The sequence below is a fragment of the Hemicordylus capensis genome, chromosome 1, assembly GCF_027244095.1.
Source record: "Hemicordylus capensis ecotype Gifberg chromosome 1, rHemCap1.1.pri, whole genome shotgun sequence".
Taxonomy (NCBI): Eukaryota; Metazoa; Chordata; class Lepidosauria; order Squamata; family Cordylidae; genus Hemicordylus; species Hemicordylus capensis.
The window spans coordinates 6,170,394-6,192,967 of record NC_069657.1 but is presented as its reverse complement, the minus strand read 5'-3'; the positions used below and the strand labels follow the sequence as shown (position 1 = coordinate 6,192,967).

The 22,574-nt window shown below is 49.2% G+C and overlaps 1 protein-coding gene across 8 annotated transcripts in view; it reads right to left on the bottom strand.

Annotated features, from left to right (window-relative positions):
* TXNDC16 (thioredoxin domain containing 16) overlaps window positions 1-22,574 on the bottom strand; it is a 65,428-nt gene that overhangs the window by 23,946 nt on the left and 18,908 nt on the right. For 7 of the 8 annotated variants that reach the window (XM_053276689.1, XM_053276715.1, XM_053276723.1 and 4 more), the window contains 9 exons: window positions 21,143-21,217; window positions 18,880-19,001; window positions 17,744-17,831; window positions 16,527-16,683; window positions 14,290-14,456; window positions 9,357-9,417; window positions 8,120-8,264; window positions 7,457-7,603; window positions 5,645-5,704 (listed from right to left, as the gene is read on the bottom strand). In XM_053276689.1, coding sequence (XP_053132664.1) covers window positions 5,645-5,704; window positions 7,457-7,603; window positions 8,120-8,264; window positions 9,357-9,417; window positions 14,290-14,456; window positions 16,527-16,683; window positions 17,744-17,831; window positions 18,880-19,001; window positions 21,143-21,217 — 1,022 coding nt within the window. The remainder of the gene's footprint in view (window positions 1-5,644; window positions 5,705-7,456; window positions 7,604-8,119; window positions 8,265-9,356; window positions 9,418-14,289; window positions 14,457-16,526; window positions 16,684-17,743; window positions 17,832-18,879; window positions 19,002-21,142; window positions 21,218-22,574) is intronic. The other variant, XM_053276741.1, reaches the window with a different exon arrangement.

The following is a 22,574-nucleotide window of genomic DNA, read 5'->3' as shown; positions in this document are numbered from 1 at the left end:
GTTGACTTATCACGCCCCTCCTTTTCTTCCACCCTGGAAATTCCTGGCTGGAATGTAGCTCTTTACTGGATTAATGGCATGCCAGGCCCAAGCGGATGGGACTACAGCCCAGCCGAAATGTCAGTGGGTTTGGCTGACACTTCACAGGATGGCATTTCAAGGGAGGCGTATCCAGAATCTGTTTTTAATCCCCAGGCTGAGCCCTGGAACATGAGAACTAGTAATAAAAGAAACTGCTTCTGGGCATGGGCAGAGTGCATTTCCTGTACCACTGAGCAACTGCAGCCTGTTCTTGCACACACTTAAAATAACAAATATAAAACAAGAGCAAAAACAATTAAAACCATTTCACAGCATAAAAACAATTAAACCATTTAAAATTAACATCAAAACCCTTACGTCAAGGTTTACGTTTAGCTAGGGGAGGGGTTCCCAACGTTGGGTCTCCAGATGTTATTGGTCTACAGCTCCCACAATGGCTTCCCATCCAGCCATGGTGGCTGGGGATGGTGGGATCTGTAGTCCAACATCATCTGGAGACTCAAGGGAGGGCAGCCTCGTGGGGAGCAAGTGGATCCTGCTTCTGTGGTGCCTCTGCCACTTAGTCATCTTTTTTCCACGCTCAGAAACAAACTGCAGCACGAGACTTTGGGTGGTGGATTGTATAGTTGGAGGTCCGACTTAGGACAGGGCCTCCCAACTTCAAGTCCCCCTGATGCTGTCGGACTACAGCAGCCATCATCCCCTGGCACAATGGCCTAAGTCGGGAGGCCCTGCACTAGGGCATCAGTGACATCTGAAAGCCAGAGGAGCAGAGCAGAGAGCTCTGAGCCTGGAAATCCCAGTTCAAGTCTGGACTTAGTCCTGAACTTGCCAGGTGGCTTTTGCACAAGCGTCGGTCCTCTCAGCCTCAGTCCTGACGTCTGAAATATGGGAAGAAGCCGGGCATCCCTCACAATGATTGCTGGCACATTCAAAAAGCACAGCATAACACAGAACATAGGAAGCTGCCAGAGACCGAGTCAGACCCTTGGTCCATCTAGCTCGGTATTGTCTACACCAGTGTTTCTCAGCCACCGGGCCATGGACCGGTGCCGGTCCGTGAGGAGTTGAGTGCCGGTCCATGAAGAATTAATCCCCCCACAAAGGGAAAGTCAGGAACAGAACCAGGGCGTGAGGGAGGCGCATCATAATCATAATAACCATCATTGCATCATAATTCTGATGTTTGAGATACAAGCCAACTTCACAGGGTTGTTGTGAGGAAAAACCTAAGTATAATGTAGTATGTATCATCATTGCATCATAATTCTGATGTTTGAGATACAAGCCAACTTCACAGGGTTGTTGTGAGGGAAAACTTAAGTATGTAGTGCATTTTGAAATTTTTGGTAATTTTTGTAATTTTTTAAAATTTTAAAATAAAAGTTTTCTGAAACATGTGTGTCAGTAAGATGTATGTTGGGGCGGCGGTGGGTGGGGGCGCAATTTCAGTGCTTGCCCTGGGCACCATTTTCCCTAGTTACGCCTCTGGTCATAAGAATAGCCCCACTATCTCACTAATCCATACAACATGCTCTGTAAGGCGCAGGCCAGCTGTAGAATCCCCAAAGTGCAGTGAGGTTGGGGGTTGAGGGTGAAGGCACTGGCTTCCCAGAGGAGAGGCTTGAACCTGGAACCTCCCTGGCTCATCGCTGCCAGTTTTCTCCCTGCCACCCACCTGCCCCCCAATCCTATGTGATTGATTGGTTGGTTGGTTGGTTAAATGCCATCAAGTCGGTATCAATTCTTAGCGACTACAGAGGTAGATTCTCTCCAGGATGATCTGTCTTCAGCTTGACCTTTAAGGTCTCTCAGTGGGGCATTCATGGCTGTCATCATTGAGTCCATCCACCTTGCTGCTGGTCATCCTCTTCTTCTCTTTCTTTCAACTATCCCCTAGTCTGAGCCTGGTCATTTGTGCCTCCAGTGAAAATTCTGTATTGATTTGTTCTATGATCCATTTGTTTGTTTTCCTGGCTGTCCATGATTTCCTCAAAAGTCTTCTCTGGCACCAAAGCTTAAAAGTGTCAATACTTTTTCTATCTTGCTTGTTCAAACTCCAGCTTTTGCATCCATAGAGTGTCACGGGTCCTATGTACCTCTCCCTTAATACTAGGGAAGGGGCCACTCCAAGGGGAACGGCTGCTTTTCCTGCACCTCTTGGACAATGGCCAAAAGTTATCACATATCATCGCAGAATTTATATTAGGAGGTAGCAGCAGGCACCTTGTCAGTTTTCTAGCCCAACCCTGGTTGCATATGAATGGGAGACTTGATGTGTGAGCACTGCAAGAAATTCCCCTCAGGGGATGGAGCTGCTCTGGGAAGAGCATCTACAGTGAGGGAAATAAGTATTTGATCCCCTGCTGATTTTGTCCGTTTGCCCTCTGACACAGAAATGACCAGGCTGTAATTGGAATGGTAGGTTTATTGTAGCTGTGAGAGACAGAACAACAACAAACAAACCCTCAAAAGCCCAGTGCCCAAAAGTCAGCGATGGATTTGCATTGTAGTGAGGGAAATAAGTATTCGATCCCCTATCAACCAGCAAGATTTCAGGCTCCCAGGTGTCTTTTCACTATATGCAGGTAACGAGCGGAGATGAGGAACACCCTCTGTAAGGGAGTGCTCCTAATCCCAGCTTGTTACAGTACCTGTATAAAAGACACCTGTCCATAGAAGCAAGCAATCACTCAGCTTCCAAACTCACCACCATGCCCAAGACCAAAGAGCTGTCGAAGGATGTCAGGGACAAGGTTGTAGACCTGCACAAGGCTGGACTGGGCTACAAGACTGTCGCCAAGCAGCTTGGTGAGAAGGTGACTACAGTTGGCACGATAACTCACAAATGGAAGAAACACAAAATAACTGTCAATCTCCCTCAGTCTGGGGCTCCATGCAAGATCTCACCTCATGGAGTTGCAATGATCATGAGAACGGTGACAAAGCAGCCCAGAACGACACGGGGGGAACTTGTCAATGACCTCAGGGCAGCTGGAACCATAGTCACCAAGAAAGCAATTGGTAACACACTACGCCGTGAAGGACTGAAATCTTGCAGTGCCCGCAAGGTCCCCCTGCTCAAGGCAGCACATGTACAGGCCCGTCTGCAGTTTGCCAATGCACATCTGAATGATCCAGAGGAGAACTGGGCGAAAGTGTTGTGGTCAGATGAGACCAAAATCGAGCTCTTTGGCATCAACTCAACTCGCTGTGTGTGGAGGAGGAGGAGGAATGCTGCCTATGAGCCCAAGAACACCATCCCCACCGTCAAACATGGAGGTGGACACATTATGCTTTGGGGGTGTTTTTCTGCTAAGGGGACAGGACACCTTCACCGCATCGAAGGGACGATGGACGGGACCATGTACCGTCAGATCTTGGGTGAGCACCTCCTTCCCTCAGCCAGGGCATTGAGAATGGGTCATAGATCAGCATGACAATGACCCAAAACACACAGCCAAGGCAACAAAGGAGTGGCTCAAGAAGAAGCACATGAAGGTCCTGGAGTGGCCCAGCCAGTCTCCAGACCTTAATCCCATAGAAAATCTGTGGAGGGAGCTGAAGGTTCGGGTTGCCAAACATCAGCCTCGAAACCTTTCTGACTTGGAGAGGATCTGCAAAGAGGAGTGGGACAACATCCCTCCTGGGTTGTGTGCAAACCTGGTGGCCAACTACAAGAAACGTCTGACCTCTGTGATTGCCAACAAGGGTTTTGCCACCAAGTACTAAGACATCTTTTGTGAAGGGATCGAATACTTATTTCCCTCACTACAATGCAAATCCATCGCTGACTTTTGGGCACTGGGCTTTTGAGGGTTTGTTTGTTGTTATTCTGTCTCTCACAGCTACAATAAACCTACCATTCCAATTATAGCCTGGTCATTTCTGTGTCAGAGGGCAAACGGGCAAAATCAGCAGGGGATCAAATACTTATTTCCCTCACTGTAGGTCCCAGGTTCCCTCCCTGGCAGCATCTCCAAGATAGGGCTGAAAGAGATTCCTGCCTCCAACCTTGGAGAAGCCGCTGCCAGTCTGTGTAGACAATACTGAGCGAGATGGACCAACGGTCTGACTCAGTACATGGCAGCTTTCTTGTTCCTAACCCCCTGCTCAGTGCAGGAAACAGTTACAGCAGCAACCCTGACAAAATCCAGCCAAACCTCCACCAAAGGAGAGCCCACCACTGCATGAGGCAGACTGTTCCACTGTCAAACAGGTCTCGCCATGAGGTAGTCCTACCCAGTGCCTAGCCTAAACCTGCTTCCTTGTAATTTCAAAGTGTCGTTTCTCAGAAGAGGTCTACTCCTGCTTCAGTGTGACAGCACTCCGGATATTTGAAGATGGCTATCATATGCACTGCAATGCGCTCTATGTGGGGCTGCCTTTGTACGTAGTTCAGAAACTGCAGTTGGTCCAGAATGCGGCAGCCAGGTTGGTCTCTGGTTCATCTCGGAGAGACCACATTACTCCTGTGTAGAAGGAACTACAGTGGCTGCTAATACGTTTCTGGGCAAAATACAAGATGCTGGTTATTACCTATAAAGCCCTAAACAGCTTAGGCCCTGGGTATTTAAGAGAATGTCTTCTTCACCATGATCTCCACCACCTGTTAAGATCATCTGGAGAGGTTCGTCTGCGGGTGCCACCAACTCGTCTGGCGGCTACTTCGTTGCTGCCCCTGGACTTTGGAATGCGCTCCCTATTGAAATAAGAGCCTCCCCATCTCTGGCAACTTTTAAAAAGGCACTGAAGACACATTTAGTCACCCAGGCTTTGAATTAGATTCATAGTTTTAATATTTTTAATATTGGGTTTTTAATTATTTTAATTGTTAATTGATCTGATGTTTTAAATGATTTCAATTGTAAACCACCCAGAGATGCAGGTTTTGGGTAGTACAGAAATATTTTAAATGAATGAATTAATTAATATCCCCCGCACCCCTGGCCTTCTCTTCTCCAGGCTAGACATTCACGGCTCCTGCAATCATCTTTCACAGGACAGTTTCCAGACCCTCCAACCATCTTGGTCGCCCTCCGCTGAACCCACCCCAGCTCCTCCTGCTCTTCTATGGGGCAGCCTTTCAGATCTTTGAAGACAGTAATAATATCTCAAGATGCCTCCAAATCCCTGTTTCAGGGGAGCAACAGCAGGAGAGAGGGCATGCCCTCACCTCTTGCCTGTGGGCTTCTCGGAGGCATCTGGTGGGCCACTGTGAGAAACAGGGTGATGGATTAAATAGGCTTTAGGCCTGATCCAGCAGGGGTGTTCCTATCTCTTCTCTTCTCCAGCCCAAGTCGGGGGTCAGTAGAGGGCCAATCCAGTGCTGCTGGCTGATACATAGCCCCCAAAGCTGCTGCCTTCCAGCCAACCTGGGCAGCCTGTTGCAGGGGCAGGCCACCACACCTCTCGTTAGCCAGCCTGCCTCTTACCCATGGCATTCAGCTGCCCCTGGCTTGAGCATCTGATATCATGGAACAGAGAGAGGGGCCTGGCATGAGAACACAGGGGTCTGAAATGTAAGAGGAGGCTCTGAAGAAATGCACAGAGCCCACACTGCAGGCAGAAGCCAAGGGAAGTCTCACACACCCGTCCATACCTTTCAAACGGGCAGCTACCTCGACGTAAGACTGCATCACGACCTGGGAGACGGCTTCCCCTATAAAGCAAGCAGAAAGTGTCTTCTCAGCTGTCATTCTAGACCCCCAGAGCGATGCTGACTCAGCACCCCCCTGCCCGCCCCGCACCAGATCAGAATTCAGCGCAAAGTAAGCTGAATTCTGAAGCTGGATTTCGCAACCAATATATACTATGCAAAGGCAGCAAATTTGCATGAATCAAACATCCTGGCTGCTGAATAATTATCATTATATTTTTATCCTGCCCTTCATCTAAGGAGCTTAGATCAGGGGTTCTCAACCTTGGGTCCCTGGATGTTGCTGGACTACAACTTTCATCATTGTGGGAGTTGTAGTAGTCCAACATCTGGGGACCCAAGTTTAAGAAAACCTGCATTACATATGACATTAAATTATGTAATGCTTAAAATAAACTCTCCCATTCAGGGACGTGGGCAGGATGTAGATCAGGACCTACTGGTATATCTCTGTGTCATCTGCACCAGATTGGCAAAAGGGTCTGATGGCGAGTGGTTTAATGACCAAGACAGCTGGGGGCGGGCAGTGGGGGGCAGACATGGATTATTATATGAATGTTTGGTGAGCCCATTTCTGGTACTGAACATAACTTTCTAGGCTTAATCAAATGATAAAAAGGACCCTGTTTCTTAATCTGCATATCCACCCACTGTGTATGTCCACACCCATATCACGGGGGGGACATCTCCCCTAAATTTTCTCTGCCCCCCTAAACACGTTTTACAAATAAATAAAATAAATAAATATCTGAATGTTGCTTGCATGTTGTCTTTTTTAAAAGGCCACATAAGCTGCCCCCCCTAGTTTTTCTGGCAGCCTCTCAAAATGTTTGGGCTGGCTACTGGCTGCCCCCGTCACACCCACTGCCACTATTCTGCCTCTGGCTCCTCTTGGTTGAATGGAAGCATCTGCTCCTCAGTCTCCATCACAGTTTCTAGAAAGCAGGTGAACTCTTGGCTTATACCCAGGCTTTAATAGGAGTGTTGTTTTTTGTTGCTGCTGCTCTGTATTTTATGGTCATATTGTGTATGTTTTTTAAAACTTTTAATTAGATTTGTATTTTTATAGTGTATTATTATTTAAAAACATATACACACACACACACACACACACACCCCTCTAAAATAGATTTACTGCTTTATTTTATTTTATTATTGATTGATTGATTGCATTTCTAGACCGCCCCATCCAAAGGCTCTGGGCGGTACACAACAATTTTAAAAAACCAAAACGTTAAAACAAACACCATTTCAAAACACACTGCTTAAAACAATATAAAAACAATTTTACAATTCAGAGCCATTTAAAAACCAATTTAAAATCCTTGGAAGGCCAGGCCAAACAAGTAAGTCTTTAGGGCTCCCTTAAAGGCCAACGGTGAGCCTAGTTATCTGCCGGGAGTGCATTCCAGAGGCCAGGAGCAGCTACAGAGAAGGCCCGGTTCCGAGTCACCACCAGACGTACTGGTGGTAACTGGAGACGGACCTCTCCAGATGACCTCCACGTGTGATGGGGATCATACAGAAGAAGGCGCTCTCTAGGGTCGCCTGGACCCAAGCCGTACAGGGCTTTCAAGGTAATAACTGTATAGTCTTATATTGTTTTAAACGTTGCGTAAACTGCCTTGAGATTGTTTTAATGAATGGCAGTCTACGATTTTAACGATGAACCAATCAATCTCAGCATGCGATTAAAACGCAAAGTCCATCCTGCGGCCCTCCTACTCCTGTGATCCTGCATTATCGTTTACTTACAGCTGGCATAGAACAGCACCACCGTGTGGTTGGCCTTTGCCAGCGCCGGGCGGAAGGATTCTTCGGACAGGGTCTGGATGTGTTCCAGGGGCAGTTCCCGCTTTCTATCCCTGATGACGGATTCCACCACCTGATCATCCTGAAACTCTGCAGGAGAAACAAATGCTTTAGTCAGGAAAGGAAAGGAAAACCTGGACTAGTGGCAGAGTCTCAGGGAAGGGGCATGCCGATTGGTCACTGCGCTGAGGCTCCAGGACCCAGGGATCAGGCCCCTCTCAGGAGAAGCGGATATCGGAGATGGCGGGGGAGCAGGACGGGAGAGCGGCAGCCCAGCAACCAAGGCTGTGTGCGGTGGGTATGTCTTCCCAGCAAGGGAAGGTAGAAAATTTAGCTTTTCCCAGATTTCCTTACCTCTGAACACAGGTGCGGCCACAGTTCAGAGGAAGAGCATCTGCTTTGTGTGCAGAAGGTCCCTGGTTCAATCCCTGGCAGCATCTCCAAAGAGGGCTGGGAAAGACTCCTGCCTGAAACCTTGGAGAGCTGCTGCCAGTCAGTGATGACAATACTAAGCTAGATGGATCAATGGTCTGGCTCAGTTTGGCAGCTTCTTATGTTCCTATGTGTACAGTATTTCAGATGGGCCGAAAGGGGGTGTCAAATTACCTTGTTCATAGCTCTCGTCATCTTCCTCTTCCTCCTGCTCCTGCTCCTCCTCATAACCCCCAGTAGGGTCACTCTGTTTACCCTTTTCCACCAGGGCTACGATTTCATCCATGTCTTTCAAAGCCAGGTATTGAACAGGCACACCCTGCAGCAATGCAAAGAGAATGAGACCAGGCGCTCATGTTCCCCAGTGGAAGTGGAGAGGGAGTTCAGACTTGCAACCAGTAGCTCGGGAATTCAGCCCTTCGGCACATCCACAGAGTTCCATGGCGACCTAAGACCCTGTGGCATGGGGTCTGCAGCAGATCGCTCCCCCTAACTGCACACCCCAAAGGGGCATTTCTGTCCCTCACTTACACTCAGCACTGGAGGGGAGACAGTGCCCCTTGAAGCCTTTTTTGTATAGCCTATAGGATTTTGTCAGGAGCTTGGGGGATTCATATTTTCCAAAGATTTATTTGTAAGTAGTTCTTTTATTTTTAAGATCAAGTTCCTAGTCCCTAGGGTATAGGCATACATTATTTGAATATGTAATGGTTACAAAAAGCAAAGCAACAGTTGCCCACCCTGGTGTACAAACCTCAGTTCTGAGCGGGTCCTGGCCTCTCTTAGGAGTAGGGCCAAGTTGCCAGGGGACACAGGTTTCTTCCTGGTCTCTCCCCACCCAGGCAGGTGATCTCTGTCTGGACCCAGAGGGGCCTAGGTCCTATTCTCCTGCAACAAGTGTCACCTTATACATTCACACGATACATTCCTGGCAAAGAAGGAAGCCAGTGACAGGGGCTGAGAGAAGAGAGGGCGGCTTGAAGGACTTTCTTCATTGTGCAGCAGCTGGCTTTATTCACCATCTCCCTGACTCTAGCCATAAGAAGCTCTCAGATTCCGTTTTAAACTGGAACCACTGGACCAAAAACAAAACAGGAAAGCTTCACCTGTATTTGCAAAGTCTGCATAATGCTCTGTGATCACAGAGCTCAGGAATGTTTTGGTTCACACCCTTGGATTCCCAATGGAACAGCCAAGCAAATACAAACTGAAACTAGTTCAAGTTATCATGGGTGGTGGTGGTGGTGATGGTAGTCAAAACAGCACTGAGGTTAGCCCCAGCAAAAAACACCACACTAGCAAAAAAACCACCCCAACCCAACCACCCGCAAAAATGCCTGATACGCATCACAGACTGTTAAGGCAGTTACATTAAAGAGCGTAACAATCTTGAACAGCAATAATCACTAACCTCCTCTGTTGTCTTGAAGGCTACGTTAGACCGTAAGGGAATGTCCAGACCCACGGAACTCCTTGCAAGACATAAAATCAGAGATAAAACAGTGAAATGCAGGATGTCCAGAACTGCACTACTAAGGCTTGATTCTCAGCAAGGCAGTTCACCTGTGCTTGGGCCGCACCTGTGCCACTGCAGATTGCAGGTAGGGGCTCACATAACTGCATGCCCCACTCCACAAAGTGGATCCTTGCACACACTGCATACGGAAAACTACCGTATTTCCCTGAATCCAAGGCTAGGTTTTCCCCAAGTTGTTTGTCTTTAGAAATCGAAGGGTCGCCCTGAATTCAGAGGCCTCTTCCTTTCAGGTAAATACAGGTGTAACCCTTAAGGGGGCTGTCTTAAATTCAGAGTCATCTTCTATTCAGGTAAATACAGTAGCATGTCAGGGGGAAAGGCTTGGCTAGAACCCTTTCCCCCTCTCAGCAGTCTAGCTTTCTACGTGCAAGGAATAGTTATGTATGGTGAAGAATTCAGTCACATGAGCCCCCACCTGCAGGCCAAAATGGCAGAACCCTAGCACCTGTTGACCACCTTGCTGAGAACCTGATCTACGTGGGAAGCAAACCCTCAACCTCGGTGCCTCCAGAACAGGGTGGTGCTTTCATGAGGCAGGGAGAGGCTCATGGGGAGCCTGGTGCATAGGCAGCAGCACATGCCAGGCCCCCACCACCACAGGTGCCCCTTCGTCATCCATGGCCACTGCCCTTCTTCACCCTGCAGGGGCATGCTGTCCATTGATATGAAGGTGCCCAACTGTTCTTCACCTCAGGCAACAAAACGTCTTAAGGACATAGGAAACTGTCAGACTCTTGGCCCATCTAGTGCAGTATTGTCTACACTGACTGGCAGCAGCTCTCCAAGGTTGCAGGCAGGAGTCTCTCCCAGGCCTACCTGGAGATGCTGCCAGGGATTGAACTGTTGGGATTTATGTGTATATACATTGTATTTGTTCTTGCCACCGATGTAATGTATGTAAGTAGGCAGGCAGGTAGGCTTGGAGTAGAATTTAGAATGTTTGTGTCAGGTGGTATAAGGGTGATGAAATACCTATTTGCACGCTTGAAAAGCTTTTCCCCCAATAACCTTCTTTAATGTGCAATTGAAAGTTAAAAGTTTAAAAGTTTAAAAACATTCAAAAGTTTAAAACTTAAAACACTAAACCACAGATGTAGCAAAACAGCAGACATTTCAGTGTAAGACATCATCCTCAGTGCTATACAAAGGGGGCTGAGGTCTTGTTCTTAAATATAACTCCACATCATGATTCAGCTAAAGAACTGAAGGCAATCATCCAATCCTGTGCAGCTCCCAATATCACATACGGGGGGCGGGGGGGATTGATTGTCCGTGTCAATCATCTGTTCTGCAGACTGATTGGTCAGTTTGTATTTCTTACTGGATGTTTGAGACTTTTCTCCCCCTGTTAGGAGAGGAGAACTGGTCTTGTGGGAGCAAGCATGACTTGTCCCCATAGCGAAGCAGGGTCTGCCCTGGTTGCATATGAATGGGAGACTTGATGTGTGAGCACTGCAAGATATTCCCCTCAGGGGATGAAGCCGCTCTGGGAAGAGCTGAAGGTTCCACGTTCCCTCCCTGGCAGCATCTCCAAGATAGGGCTGAGAGAGACTCCTGCCTGCAACCTTGGAGAAGCCGCTGCCAGTCTGTGAAGACAATACTGAGCTAGACAGACCAAGGGTCTGGCTCAGTATATGGCAGTTTCCTATGTTCCTATGATCTTTCACTCAGAGTAGGACTGTGGTGTTCATGATCTGGTTGGTAACAGTTAAGAAATAAACCTCAGTAACTTTGTTCAATACACTTAACAAGCCTCAGTTTCTGCTCTGTAACACTCCGCTCCTGGGGCTCTGCCACTGAGCTTCAGCCCCACCCCCTAAAGGAATTATCTTACAGTGCTGACATGTAGTCACTCATCCAAATGCAAGCCAAGGCAGACCCTGCTTAGCAAAGGGGGCCACTCCTGCTGGCTGCCACAAGACCAGCTCTCCTCCCCTGCTGCAGAGGCCTACTGACCTGCAACCAAGACCCTGGCCAGCTCGTGGAGATCTACACACCACATTCCTCCTCAGATGTTTCCCTGTCTTTGGCCTCGCTGGCAGCCCCTCAGCTCCACGGCCCAGTTCCCCTTGCCCCTCCGCTCCCTTCTTGTCAACATCAGATATACTACTCCTATCCCTGGGTGAGAGCTCCCCCTAGGCCTGATGCGAGATATTCCCACAGAGTCTCCTTCTCCTCACCCCTACTGAATCCGGGGCTCTGAGGAACGGCATTTAGCTCTTTGAGTGAAGCTATTCTTTTCAGAAAACGTAGATCTCACCTTTCCAGTCAGAGAGACAGGGGGCTTATGTAAGAAAGCTAAAACGACCTTAACCCACTCCTTGGTCACAAGAAACCAGGAATCTCTGGTTGCAAAAAGGGACTTCCACAGGGTCTGGCATCTATTCATTGCAGAGGTCAGTCATAAAACCTTCATCGCTAAATCCCCGGATGGATTCCGGTATCATTCTGGAAGGGCTCTATGGCTCTGGCTTGAGACACAGAGTTCGTTTTCCCACTGCCTGACGTAAGGCCAGCCTGCAGGAAGCATGGCTCTCATGAACACTAAGGTTGGGTCGGGTCGGATCGGATGGGAAGAGAGAGGAGCAACTGGAATTGCTGGGAAGCAGAGGCAGCTGCGCCTTGTTTGGTGCCCCCAGTTCATTAGGACAAGCCACTCCTGGACTTCATAGGAACATAGGAAGCTGCCATATACTGAGTCAGGCCATGGGTCCCTCTAGCTCAGTATTGTCTTCACCGACTGGCAGCGGCTTCTCCAAGGTTGCAAGCAGGAGTCTCTCTCCCAGCCCTGTCTCGTTGAAGATGCTGCCAGGGAGGGAAGTGGGAACCTTCAGCTCTTCCCAGAGCAGCTCCATCCCCTGAGGGGAATCTCTTCCAGTGCTCACACTTCTAGTCTCCCTTTTATATGCAACCAGGATGGACTCTGCTTAGCAAAGGGGACGACAAGTCATGCTTGCTACCACAAGACCGGCTCTCATCTCAAGTCCATGTATATCTTATAGGGCCCTAAACCAAGGGAGACGGGCATTCAGAACTGCAATGTCCAAGGGCAGAGATGGGTTTTGGATGCAGGTTTCACAACTTACTTCCAATTCTTAAGAAAAACTTCAGAGATGGAAAGACTAGGACGGGCTTTGACAGTTGTGAAAGCTTGTGAGGACAGCAAGACTTCCGAGGGGGACCTAGGAAGCTGCCTTATACTGAGTTGGACCATTGGTCTATCTAGCTCAGTATTGTCTACACAGACTGGCAGCAGCCTCTCCAAGATCGCAGGCAGGAGTTTCTCTCAGCCCTATCTGGAAATGCTGTCAGGGAGTGAATCTGGGAACTTCTGTATGTAAGCATGCAGATGCTCTACCACCGAGCTGTGGCCCCATCCCCTCAGGGGAATATCTTCCAGTGCTCTCACATGTAGTCTCCCATTCAAATGCAAACCAGGGCAGACCCTGCTTAGCAAAGGGGACGATTCATGCTTGCTACCACAAAACCAACTCTCCTGACAAGAGGAGTGGACATAGTACATGCAGGACCATGCCCTGCAAAGTGATTTCTCCCTTCCCCAGGTTTTACAGCGAGCTGACTTAATTCTGAACAAGCAAATCATTTTTTGCAGAATCCAGCTTGTCTTTGTGCAAAAGGTGGGGGAAATATTTATTGTTTCCCAAGTATGGAAGCTTAAAACAAAATCAATGGATTGGAAAACGAGCAGCCACCATTACAATTCACCTTCCTCCGCCCACTCACACCCCATTTTAATCAACTAACCCCACTGGCAACCAGCAAATATCTCCCCAGGCAAATTTAGGCTGCAGTCCTCTGCACACTCACTTGAGAAGAAGCACCATCGCACTCAGTGGCTGACATCCAGATCAAATTACTCCGGACTAGTTAGAATAACTCTTGTGGTACCATCTCTCTCTATATAATTCGCTAAGACGTACCCGTGGCTAATCCCATGCGTGGCAGCTCTCGCGAGAGTTCGCATTCAAGCTGCTGGGAGGGGGAGAGGAAAGTGGCAGCAGCGGCAGTGAAGATAAGGCCAACGGGCAGGCGGGTGGGCAGGCAGGCGAGGAGAGAAAGCAGCCGGGGGGGGGAGAAAGCAGCGGCCGGCCAAGGGGGAAGTGGGGGCAGGAACTGGCAACTGGTGAGTGGGGGAGAGATGAACGGGCAACCGGCAAGTGAGGGGGGGGAATGGGTGTCCGGCGAATGGGATGGTAACAGGCGACTGGGCAATGGAGGTGAGGAATGGGCAAGCGGCGGGAAGCCAACGGCTGAGTGCTCTAGCGCACAGATGCTCTGTGTGGGTTCAGCTAGTTTTATTTATTTATTTTAATAAATTTGTATACCACCCATTACCGAAGTCTCTAAACAGTTTACAGCATAAAACAAACCAAGAATTTAACAGTTCAGACATAAAAACCAGAATAAATATCCATCAAATACCAACTAACTAAACACCTTGGCTGAAGAGATGTATCTTTAGTCGTTTCCTAAAAGCCAACAGGGAGCTTTTATTTTGGAGCAGCTCTATTGAGTAACTTAATTGGGATGTCAGCCACTGGGATTTACTTCTGAGTTATACATGCATGGGGACTGGGCTATTAGTGAGAGTTGTGGGCTTCCCACATGGTATCTACACACAGACCTCATCTTCTCCCTTCCCACCTTTATGTTTGGCATTTATATCCTGCCTCCCAGCATGCCCTGGGTTCCGAGTCTCCCTTCCAGGTTCTGACCAGACCCAGAACTGCTTAGCTTCAGCAAAGGCAGCTGAATCCTGCACCTTCAGACCCTGCTGATGAAATACCTTGCCAACAGGACCACTCCAGCTTTCCCCAACAGCCGCCAGGCTACAAACTCTGCAACCCTCTTATCTGCTTCAAGGGTCTCTTTCCGAGTCAGAATGAAGATCAACGGAAGGCCCAGCTGGAAGTGAGGGGTTGAAACGGTTTCTGGATCTTCTGCAACCTCCACCTGGAAAAGAGAGGGAGTTTCAGAGAAAATGACTAAAGCTGACACACAATCACCTTCAGTGGGACTGAGCTCATTTTAATTAGGACAAACCACAATGAGCAAAACCAGCAAAGGGCACTTTTGGAAAGCCAAGGTGAGCCCATATTTGGCCACAGGTCAACTGGCACAACCAGAAAGAGCTCTGGAATTTGGTAGGATGTCCACCCACAATGAATACCCAGGAATTTGCAGGGGAACTTTAACAAGGAAGCCTGATGTCAAACTTGTACTTAGCCACCATAGGGGATTGATTGATTGATTGATTGATTGATTGACTGATTGATCTAACTAACTAACTAACTAACTAACTAACTAACATATTTTATACTGCCCAAAACTTACACCTCTGGATGGTTTACAATCAGATAAAAACAAAGATAAAACGTTAGTTAAAAACAACAAAACAAAACAAAACAAAATTTAAAACACAGCAATTTAAAAACAATATTCTAAAAACACTGATGTGGGGGAAGTCCTTGCTTTCTAGTTAGGAAGCCCAGAAAAGCACAGACACAACTCCAGCCTCAGTCCACACACAGGAAAGAAGGGAAGACAGAAGTAGCAACAAATCAGTGATGCTTGAACCTGCATCCCCAGGGCTACTGGACTCCAACTTCCATCATCCACAGCTATTGTGGCTGTGGATGATAAGAGCTGTAGTCCAAAAACCTCTGGGGACCCCTGCAACAAATCATGCTTTTTCTGCCAAAAATGGCCAGGCAAGCTCTTTTTAACACTGGTTTTGGGGTAGGATCGGAGGAAAAAGCTGAGCTAGGACTAAGGGCAGAGGAAGGTTGGAGTGGGCCCTGGGACAAAAAGGCAAGATGGGCCCCTGCTCCTCCCCCCTCTCTTCTTGAAAGAGGCAGGGGGGGCTGGGGAGCAAAGTGCAAGCTGTCACTCAGCTGGCCCAGAAGGAGAGGAGAGCTGGTCTTGTGGTAGCAAGGCATGACTTGTCCCGTTAGCTAAGCAGGGTCTGCCTTGGTTGCATATAAATGGGAGACGTGATGTGTGAGCACTGGAAGAGATTCCGCTCAGGGGATGGAGCCGCTCTGGGAAGACCATCCAGGTTCCAAGTTCCCTCCCTGGCAGCATCTCCAAGATCGGGCTGAGAGAGATTCCTGCCTGCAACCTTGGAGAAGCCGCTGCCAGTCTGTGAAGACAATACTGAGCTAGATAGACTAATAGTCTGACTCAGTATATGGCAGCTTCCTATGTTTCTGTGTTCCTTAGCTAAGCAGGGTCTGCCCTGGTTGCATATGAAAGGGAGACTAGAAGTGTGAGCACTGTAAGATCTTCCCCTTAAGGGATGGAACAACTCTGGGAAGAGCATCTAGGTTCCATGTTCCCTCCCTGGCAGCATCTCCAAGATAGGGCTGAGAGAGATTCCTTCCTGCAGCCTTGGAGAAGCCACTGCCAATCTGGGTGGACAATAGTGAGCTAGATAGACCAATGGTCTGACTCAGTATATGGCAGTTTATTCTTCTTCTTCTTTTTTAAAGGCGGGCCCAGGAACATTTGTCCCTGCCCCCTTGTTCAATTATGGCCACGCCCCAGGCTAGGACAGTGGGGACTATGGAGGAGGAGAGCTGGTCTTGTGGTATCAGCAATCATGACTTGTCCCCTTAGCTAAGCAGGGTCCGCCTTGGTTGTATATGAAAGGGAGACCACATGTGTGAGCACTGTAAGATATTCCCTTGAGGGGATGGAGCTGCTCTGGGAAGAGCCTCTAGGTTCCAAGTTCCCTCCCTGGCAGCATTTCCAAGATAGGGCAGAGAGAGAGAGATCCCTGCCTGCAACCTTGGTGAATCTGCTGCCAGTCTGTGTAGACAACACTGAACGCGATGGACCAATGGTCTGACTCAGTATATGGCAGCTTCCTCTGTCCCTATGGCAGCTCCTCCTTTCCCACACCTTCTCCCTCCTCAGGCTTAAACAATTGTTCTAGCCCTGATTGCTGCAATCTGCAAGGCCTCTGTGAACTTGGCCTACGCGAGTGACGGGGAAGGCAGTCAGTGCCCCCACCAACCGTACCACAAGGGGCTCAGCCATTAGCTTCAGAAACCGATGGACGCTCAGCGTGGTCAGCGGCTGCTCCATCAAGGTCCTTCGGCACGGCTGGGCCGGATCCGCAGCCCCCTTAGAGTGGCAGAAGAAGAGTTTGGAAGAAGGCACATCTGACTCTTCATTGCTGTAGGAGGAGAAAGCAGAAGTGCAGGCACAGGATGCAAGCTGGCCCCCTAGGCCAGAGGCTCTCAAGCTTGGGTCCTCATCTGTTGTTGGACTACAATTCCCATCATTCCCATCCACAACGGCCTTTGGAATTCTAGAAGTACACGTTCTGCCTGCATCCTGCATTTCCGGGGGCTTGTAGCCAGGTTGACTTTTAAAATGGACACAGGCACAGTCATTCACACAAAAACAAGTACATGTGTAATAATCAACAATTTTATTTATAGGCTGCCCAATAACAACTGTTCTCTGGGTAGATCGCAAGCCATCTGAATGTAGGTACAACATTGTGCCTGGATAGGGCTTATGGCTTACAGCAATTATTGGGGGGGGGGATTTGGATCGGGGCCACAGTGTATGAGGGAAAGACCTAGAACCTTTCCCCACCCACTAAGAAAACATAAGAACAGCCCTGCTGGATCAGGCCCAAGGAAGCCCATCCAGTCCAGCATCCTGTTTCACACAGTGGCCCACCAGATGCCTCTGGGAAGCCACAGGCAGGAGTTGAAAGGGGCCTGCCCTCTCTCCTGCTGTTGCTCCCCTGCAACTGGTACTCAGAGGCATCCTGCTTTTGAGGCAAGAGGTGGCCTATAGCCTTCAGACTAGTAGCCCTTGATAGACCTCTCCTCCATGAAGTTATCCAAACCCCTCTTCAAGCCATCCAGGTTGTTGGCTATCACCACATCTCGTGGCAGAGAATTCCACAAGTGGATTATGTGTTGTGTGAAAAAGTACCTTTCCACCCACGTTGCTGTGACTTTTTGAAAAAGATGCCAGGAGTTCCACCCAGTCTGGATTGGTGAGCCAACAGAAGAAAGAACAGAAGCATGCCTGATCTTTTAGGGACCATTTTTACTTCCCTCAGCCAAGTGGTCAATTGCCAACCTGTGTCCGGGGGCGGGGGGTTGAGGAGCAAAGAGCTATGAAAATGAAGGAAGGGCACTGGGCCTTACACCAAGGTCTTCTTAACACCGAAGCCCGTAACAACCAAGACCGCTCCCGGATGGCTGAATACATACCAAATGCTCCTCAGAACCGCCACTTCAGTGGTCAAAGCAAACTTCAGAGAGCCATAAACAAAAGCAGCTTCCATGAACACTCTGTGCTCTGGAAAGAAAGAGAGATTTCTTGAAGAACGTGTCCTAAAAGCTAGGGATGTGCACGGAACCGGTTCGAAGGCCCTTTATGGACCTCCGAACTGGTTCGAAAGTCTGGAAGTTCCGCCGGTTGGAAGGGAGGGGGGATAACTTTAAGGGCTGGGGAGAATGCTCTTTAAGGACTGGGGAGAGGGAGGGTGCCCCCCCCACCGCATTTCCCCTGCCAGCGCTGTCATTAAAATAGGTCCAGCGGGGTGGCAGCGTACTTCCTTGCCATCCCGGTACATCACAGACTGGAAGTGGTCACTGTACATGCACATGTCATGATGTGCGCAGGCGCAGTGGACACTTCCGGTCACTTCCAGTCCACAGTGTGGGCGGTGAGGAGGCATGCTGCCGCCCCGTGGGACTGATTTTAATGGTAGTGCTGGTGGGGGAAACATGGCGGCAGGGAGGTAAGAGCACCCTCCCCGGTCCTTAAAGTTATCCCCCCACACCTTTGAACCGGCAGTTGCTGGTTCCGTGCACATCTCTACTAAAGGCAGGGGTTCTCAACCTTGGGTCCTCAGACGCAGCTGGACCACAACTCCCATCATCCACAGACTATGGATATGGGAGTTATAGTCCAACAACAACTGGGGACACAAAAGGGACAACTGGGGACGCCAGGTTCAGAACCCCTGCCTTAAGGTCTGGCCAGGTGAGAAACCCCAGGTGAGATTTTCAGGAATGACCCACACAGATACACTAGAACTATCTCAGGGGGCTATTTCCTCATCTTGCAAACCCTTAGCTTTTAATCCCTAGAACTGCTACTATTTTTAAAGAATGAACAGCATGGCACACCATTTTAAAATCAAGAAGCAACTTTGATCAATAGCTATTTTGAATACATATATAAAACCATTTCCCAAGTCTTCAAGTTATACTCCGAGCCTCTTAAGTTCTGCCTTTATAAGCAGGCCAACCTCCCAAACCGCCACTTCCAAGAATTTTGAAGGGAGAAACCAGACAATGCAACCCCTTTTTTTGCCAAGTTCAGAACCCAGATTTATTACCTGCAGTTCCCACAGCCTGCACATAGGCAAAAACCAGGTCTGACTGACCCTTCAGAGTGTCTTCCAGATTCTGAAGGTCCTCCAGTGTCTTAATATATTTCACTTCATGAAAGAGGAGGGCACTGGGAAGAAGACACAGAGAGTCTTGTGAATGGACCTTCCCTCATGGGAAAATGGAGGTCTCTTTGTGAGAAGAGGACTAGCACTAACCACCCCAGTTACCAGGAATAGTGCCTATTTTCTGGCCCTTCTCTCGGGTCAATCACTGTCCCTCTTCTGTTTCTAGATTTTCGGAGACGTCTTGTTAACATAGAAACCCTGCTGAATTAGGCCAAGGCCTATCTAGTCCAGCATCTTGTTGCTCACAGTATGTAGGTACATAGGAGGCTGCCATATCCTGGCCGTCATACTTACTAAATTACTCATTGTAAGTCCTGTTGAAATTAAGTCGTCTCTTAGTACTTCTTAGTCTTACTCTTAGTACTCCTGAGTGGTACTTTTGAAATAACGGTCTGGATGTTAGCCACTGGGTCAGATCCTTCGTCCACTTAGCACAATAGTGTCTGCTCTGATTGAAAGCGGTTCTCCAGTTTAAAGCAGGCGTCGATTCCCATGGAGATGCCAGGATTGAACCTGGGACCTTCTGCATGCAAAGCAGGCACTCTGTCAATGAGCTATGGCCCTAACCCCAACGGAAAAGCCTCTCCTATGCCCCTGGGAAATCTTATCTAGTGGCCAGCCAGATGCCTCTGAGAAGCCCCAAGAAGATGAAAACACACCCCTCTCCCACCATGGCTTCTATGCAACATGTATTCAGAGGCATCCTGCCTTTGATCCTGAAGGTAGCCCAGGGCCAAAGGTGGCTTACAATCTAAAAAGGAAGGCAAGGGAGACACCAGCAACAACCACCGGAGCGAGACTGTACTGGGGTTCAGTAGGGTCAGTTGCTCTCCCTCTGCTAAATATAAGAGATTCACCGCTTGGGAAAAGTGCCCCAGTTGGCAGGGGTTTCGTGAGTCTGTGGAGTCAGTGGTATCAGCAAGACCATGGGAGGATCTGAACCTGCAGCTTTGGAAATATCAGGCAGAGATTTGGCTTGGGTGCCAGTGGCAGCAGGCAACTCTGGCTCCCCAGCTGTGACTGAACTACAACTCCCATCATCCCATCAATAACCTGTGGCTGGGAAGGACATCGTTCAACAACAGCGGCAGAGTCCAGGTTGCCTACCCCTCTCACGTACCCTCACTGGGCAGCCGCCAAAGGAAGGAACTGCCAGAAAACGGGGCAGAGACTCCTGAACAGCCATAGGCCACCGGAGGTCATGTGACAAGGTCTGGCCGACTTATAAGATGCATGGCCAAGCTGGGGCTCCCTAGCTGTTTGCTGGACTCCATAATCCCCATCTGGAATAAACTGTGGCTGGGGATGATGAGCTCTGTAGTCCAACAACAGCTGCAGAGCCTCAGGTTCGCACGCCTGTCCTATCAGAACTGCCAGGCCCGCTCTGTTGCCCTCTGCCACACTCTCGGCTCTCCCAGAGCCTTTTGCAGGGCCTTGCTGCACTCCTCAGACTCGGCTGCTCCCCATAACCTGCAGCGACTCAACAGGAACGAGCTGAGACCAGTAAAAAACCTCTTGTTGCGGTTTCCTCCCCTCCTCCCGGAGACAGGGACGTGTGCCCAGCCAGCCGGTAGAGTGCCAAGAGAAGCCGGGGGCTCCAGACGCCAGGACAGCCCCGGCAATTACCTCTCAGAAGCCAGAGAGGATTCGGAGAGATGTGCAACAGCTGCTGGGGGATGGGCAGGTGTCGCCCAAGAGGCAGCAGATGGGTGGAGAGGGACTAGCCAGGATAGCAGCGCCACAGCTGCAAGCAGCTGGAGGCATGATAAGGCAGCGGGTGGCGTTGGGGAATGAGTCCCCTTTGGAGGCCCGGGGTTGGGTGTCCAGGACACGTGCCTAGCCAGGGAAGACAGAGCCGGCCGAAAGCGGGGAGGTGTGTCCGGGATGCAGGGCTTTATTTAAGGCAGAGGCTGCCGAGGGTGAGCAGAGCAGTCGGGACGGGGTTTGTGGGCCTGACAGTCTCCCGGAGAGAAGCTCAGTGAAGCTAAGGAGGGGAGTGAATAAACTTCCTTCCTTCCCCAACTCTGAGGCAACGCCCGCGCCTATAATTCACTGCGAGAGAGCAGAAAGGGCACTCTGGAGAATTTCTCCTCCCCAAAGCCAGACACCTCTGAGCTAATGAAGGAACTGGACACTGACTTACAAAAGGACATTGGCAACAATGGCGTCCACGCTGAACAAGGCGTCCGTGGGGAGCTCACGAAGCAGTACGCGGCCCCTGCGGACGGAAATGAGAACTGTGAACAATTGACTGGACACAGGAAATTGGACGCATGTTGATCTTTGGTCCCCAGAGGAGAATCCACACAGCTGGAGAGCAGGAAGCCCGTGCCTCATGTGTACTGCATTAAAAAGGACCTCCTGATTAAGAATTGCATTACAGCAGGAGTTCTCAAGTTCTGCGTCAGGACTATCCCAGGGGGTTACAAGCAACCTCCAAGGGGGTCAAGAAGCAGTGTTCTCTCTAATTTTTTCCATCTGTGTGCAGAGTGAGTTTTGTTCTGGGCGGCACTATCAAGGCAGTGTGTGCGTGCATATGCATTCAGAGCGGGGCCTTCCGGAGTCAACCTGAGCGGGCTCTAAAATTTACGGAGCGACATCAGAAAATGTGTGAGCGCACGCACATGTGCATGCCTTAGAGGGCACAGTGATCAGAAGGAGCTGGGAGGCAGGGGTATCACCCTATGTCTCCAGGGCACAGGAATGGTCAGGAGTAGCTTGTCTCCTGATAAGGAACTCTCTTCCAGCCTGTTGGTCAACCAAGTGCCGCCCTTGGCTTTGCAAGTGGTAGAGGTGCTGGGTAATTGCCAGCCGCTGTCCCCATCTGCTTCCCATAGCGCTGACTGTCCCCACACTTTTGAGAGACTAAAGATCCAGTGTCACGTATCACATCCATATTTCAGAGGTATTCGGTGGGTATTTGCTTTCTAAAGATGAAAAGAAGTTAAAAGCAAACCTCAGAGAAGCCATTTTGTGGATCCTCACATAAAGGGCCTCAATGTGGCTCCAAAGTGTCCCTCATTTTGTGTATCCTTACATCAAGCACCTGCTTCTGCTGAGAGCAGCACTTCTTGTTGAGTGCACATGGCCTTCACTTGTGCCCTCCTAGTCAAAACAATGAGATCATCTGCACCTGACTTTTGTTTCAGATTGGTAGGAGGGAAAGAGAGAGAGAGAGAAATCCTTTAACTAAGGGCTGAGTTTGTTGGGCAGAGAAGGGAAACATCTTGAGTGGAGACTGAAGCAGGTCTGAAGACATCTGAGATGGAGAAGTCAACCTTGAATGCTTTTCCAAGCAAGCCCTCACAGAGAGAGAGAGAGAGAGATGTTGAAGCTTGCTTTCTTGATATTCTTGCTTTATTGCTACTGCTTTTGAACCTGCAAAGCCTTTATGGTAGCCATGTATCATGAAGCCACATCAATGCTTGAGTTTTGCAACTTTTTTTTACAGAAAGTACCTTGGCTTAATGCCAACATTTATTTTGTTTGTTAATTGTCAAAGAGGCGTTAGAGAAGAAACAAATTCCATCTCCTTTTTTACTTGTCTGAACTATTCTTGGATGAACTTAGCCTAA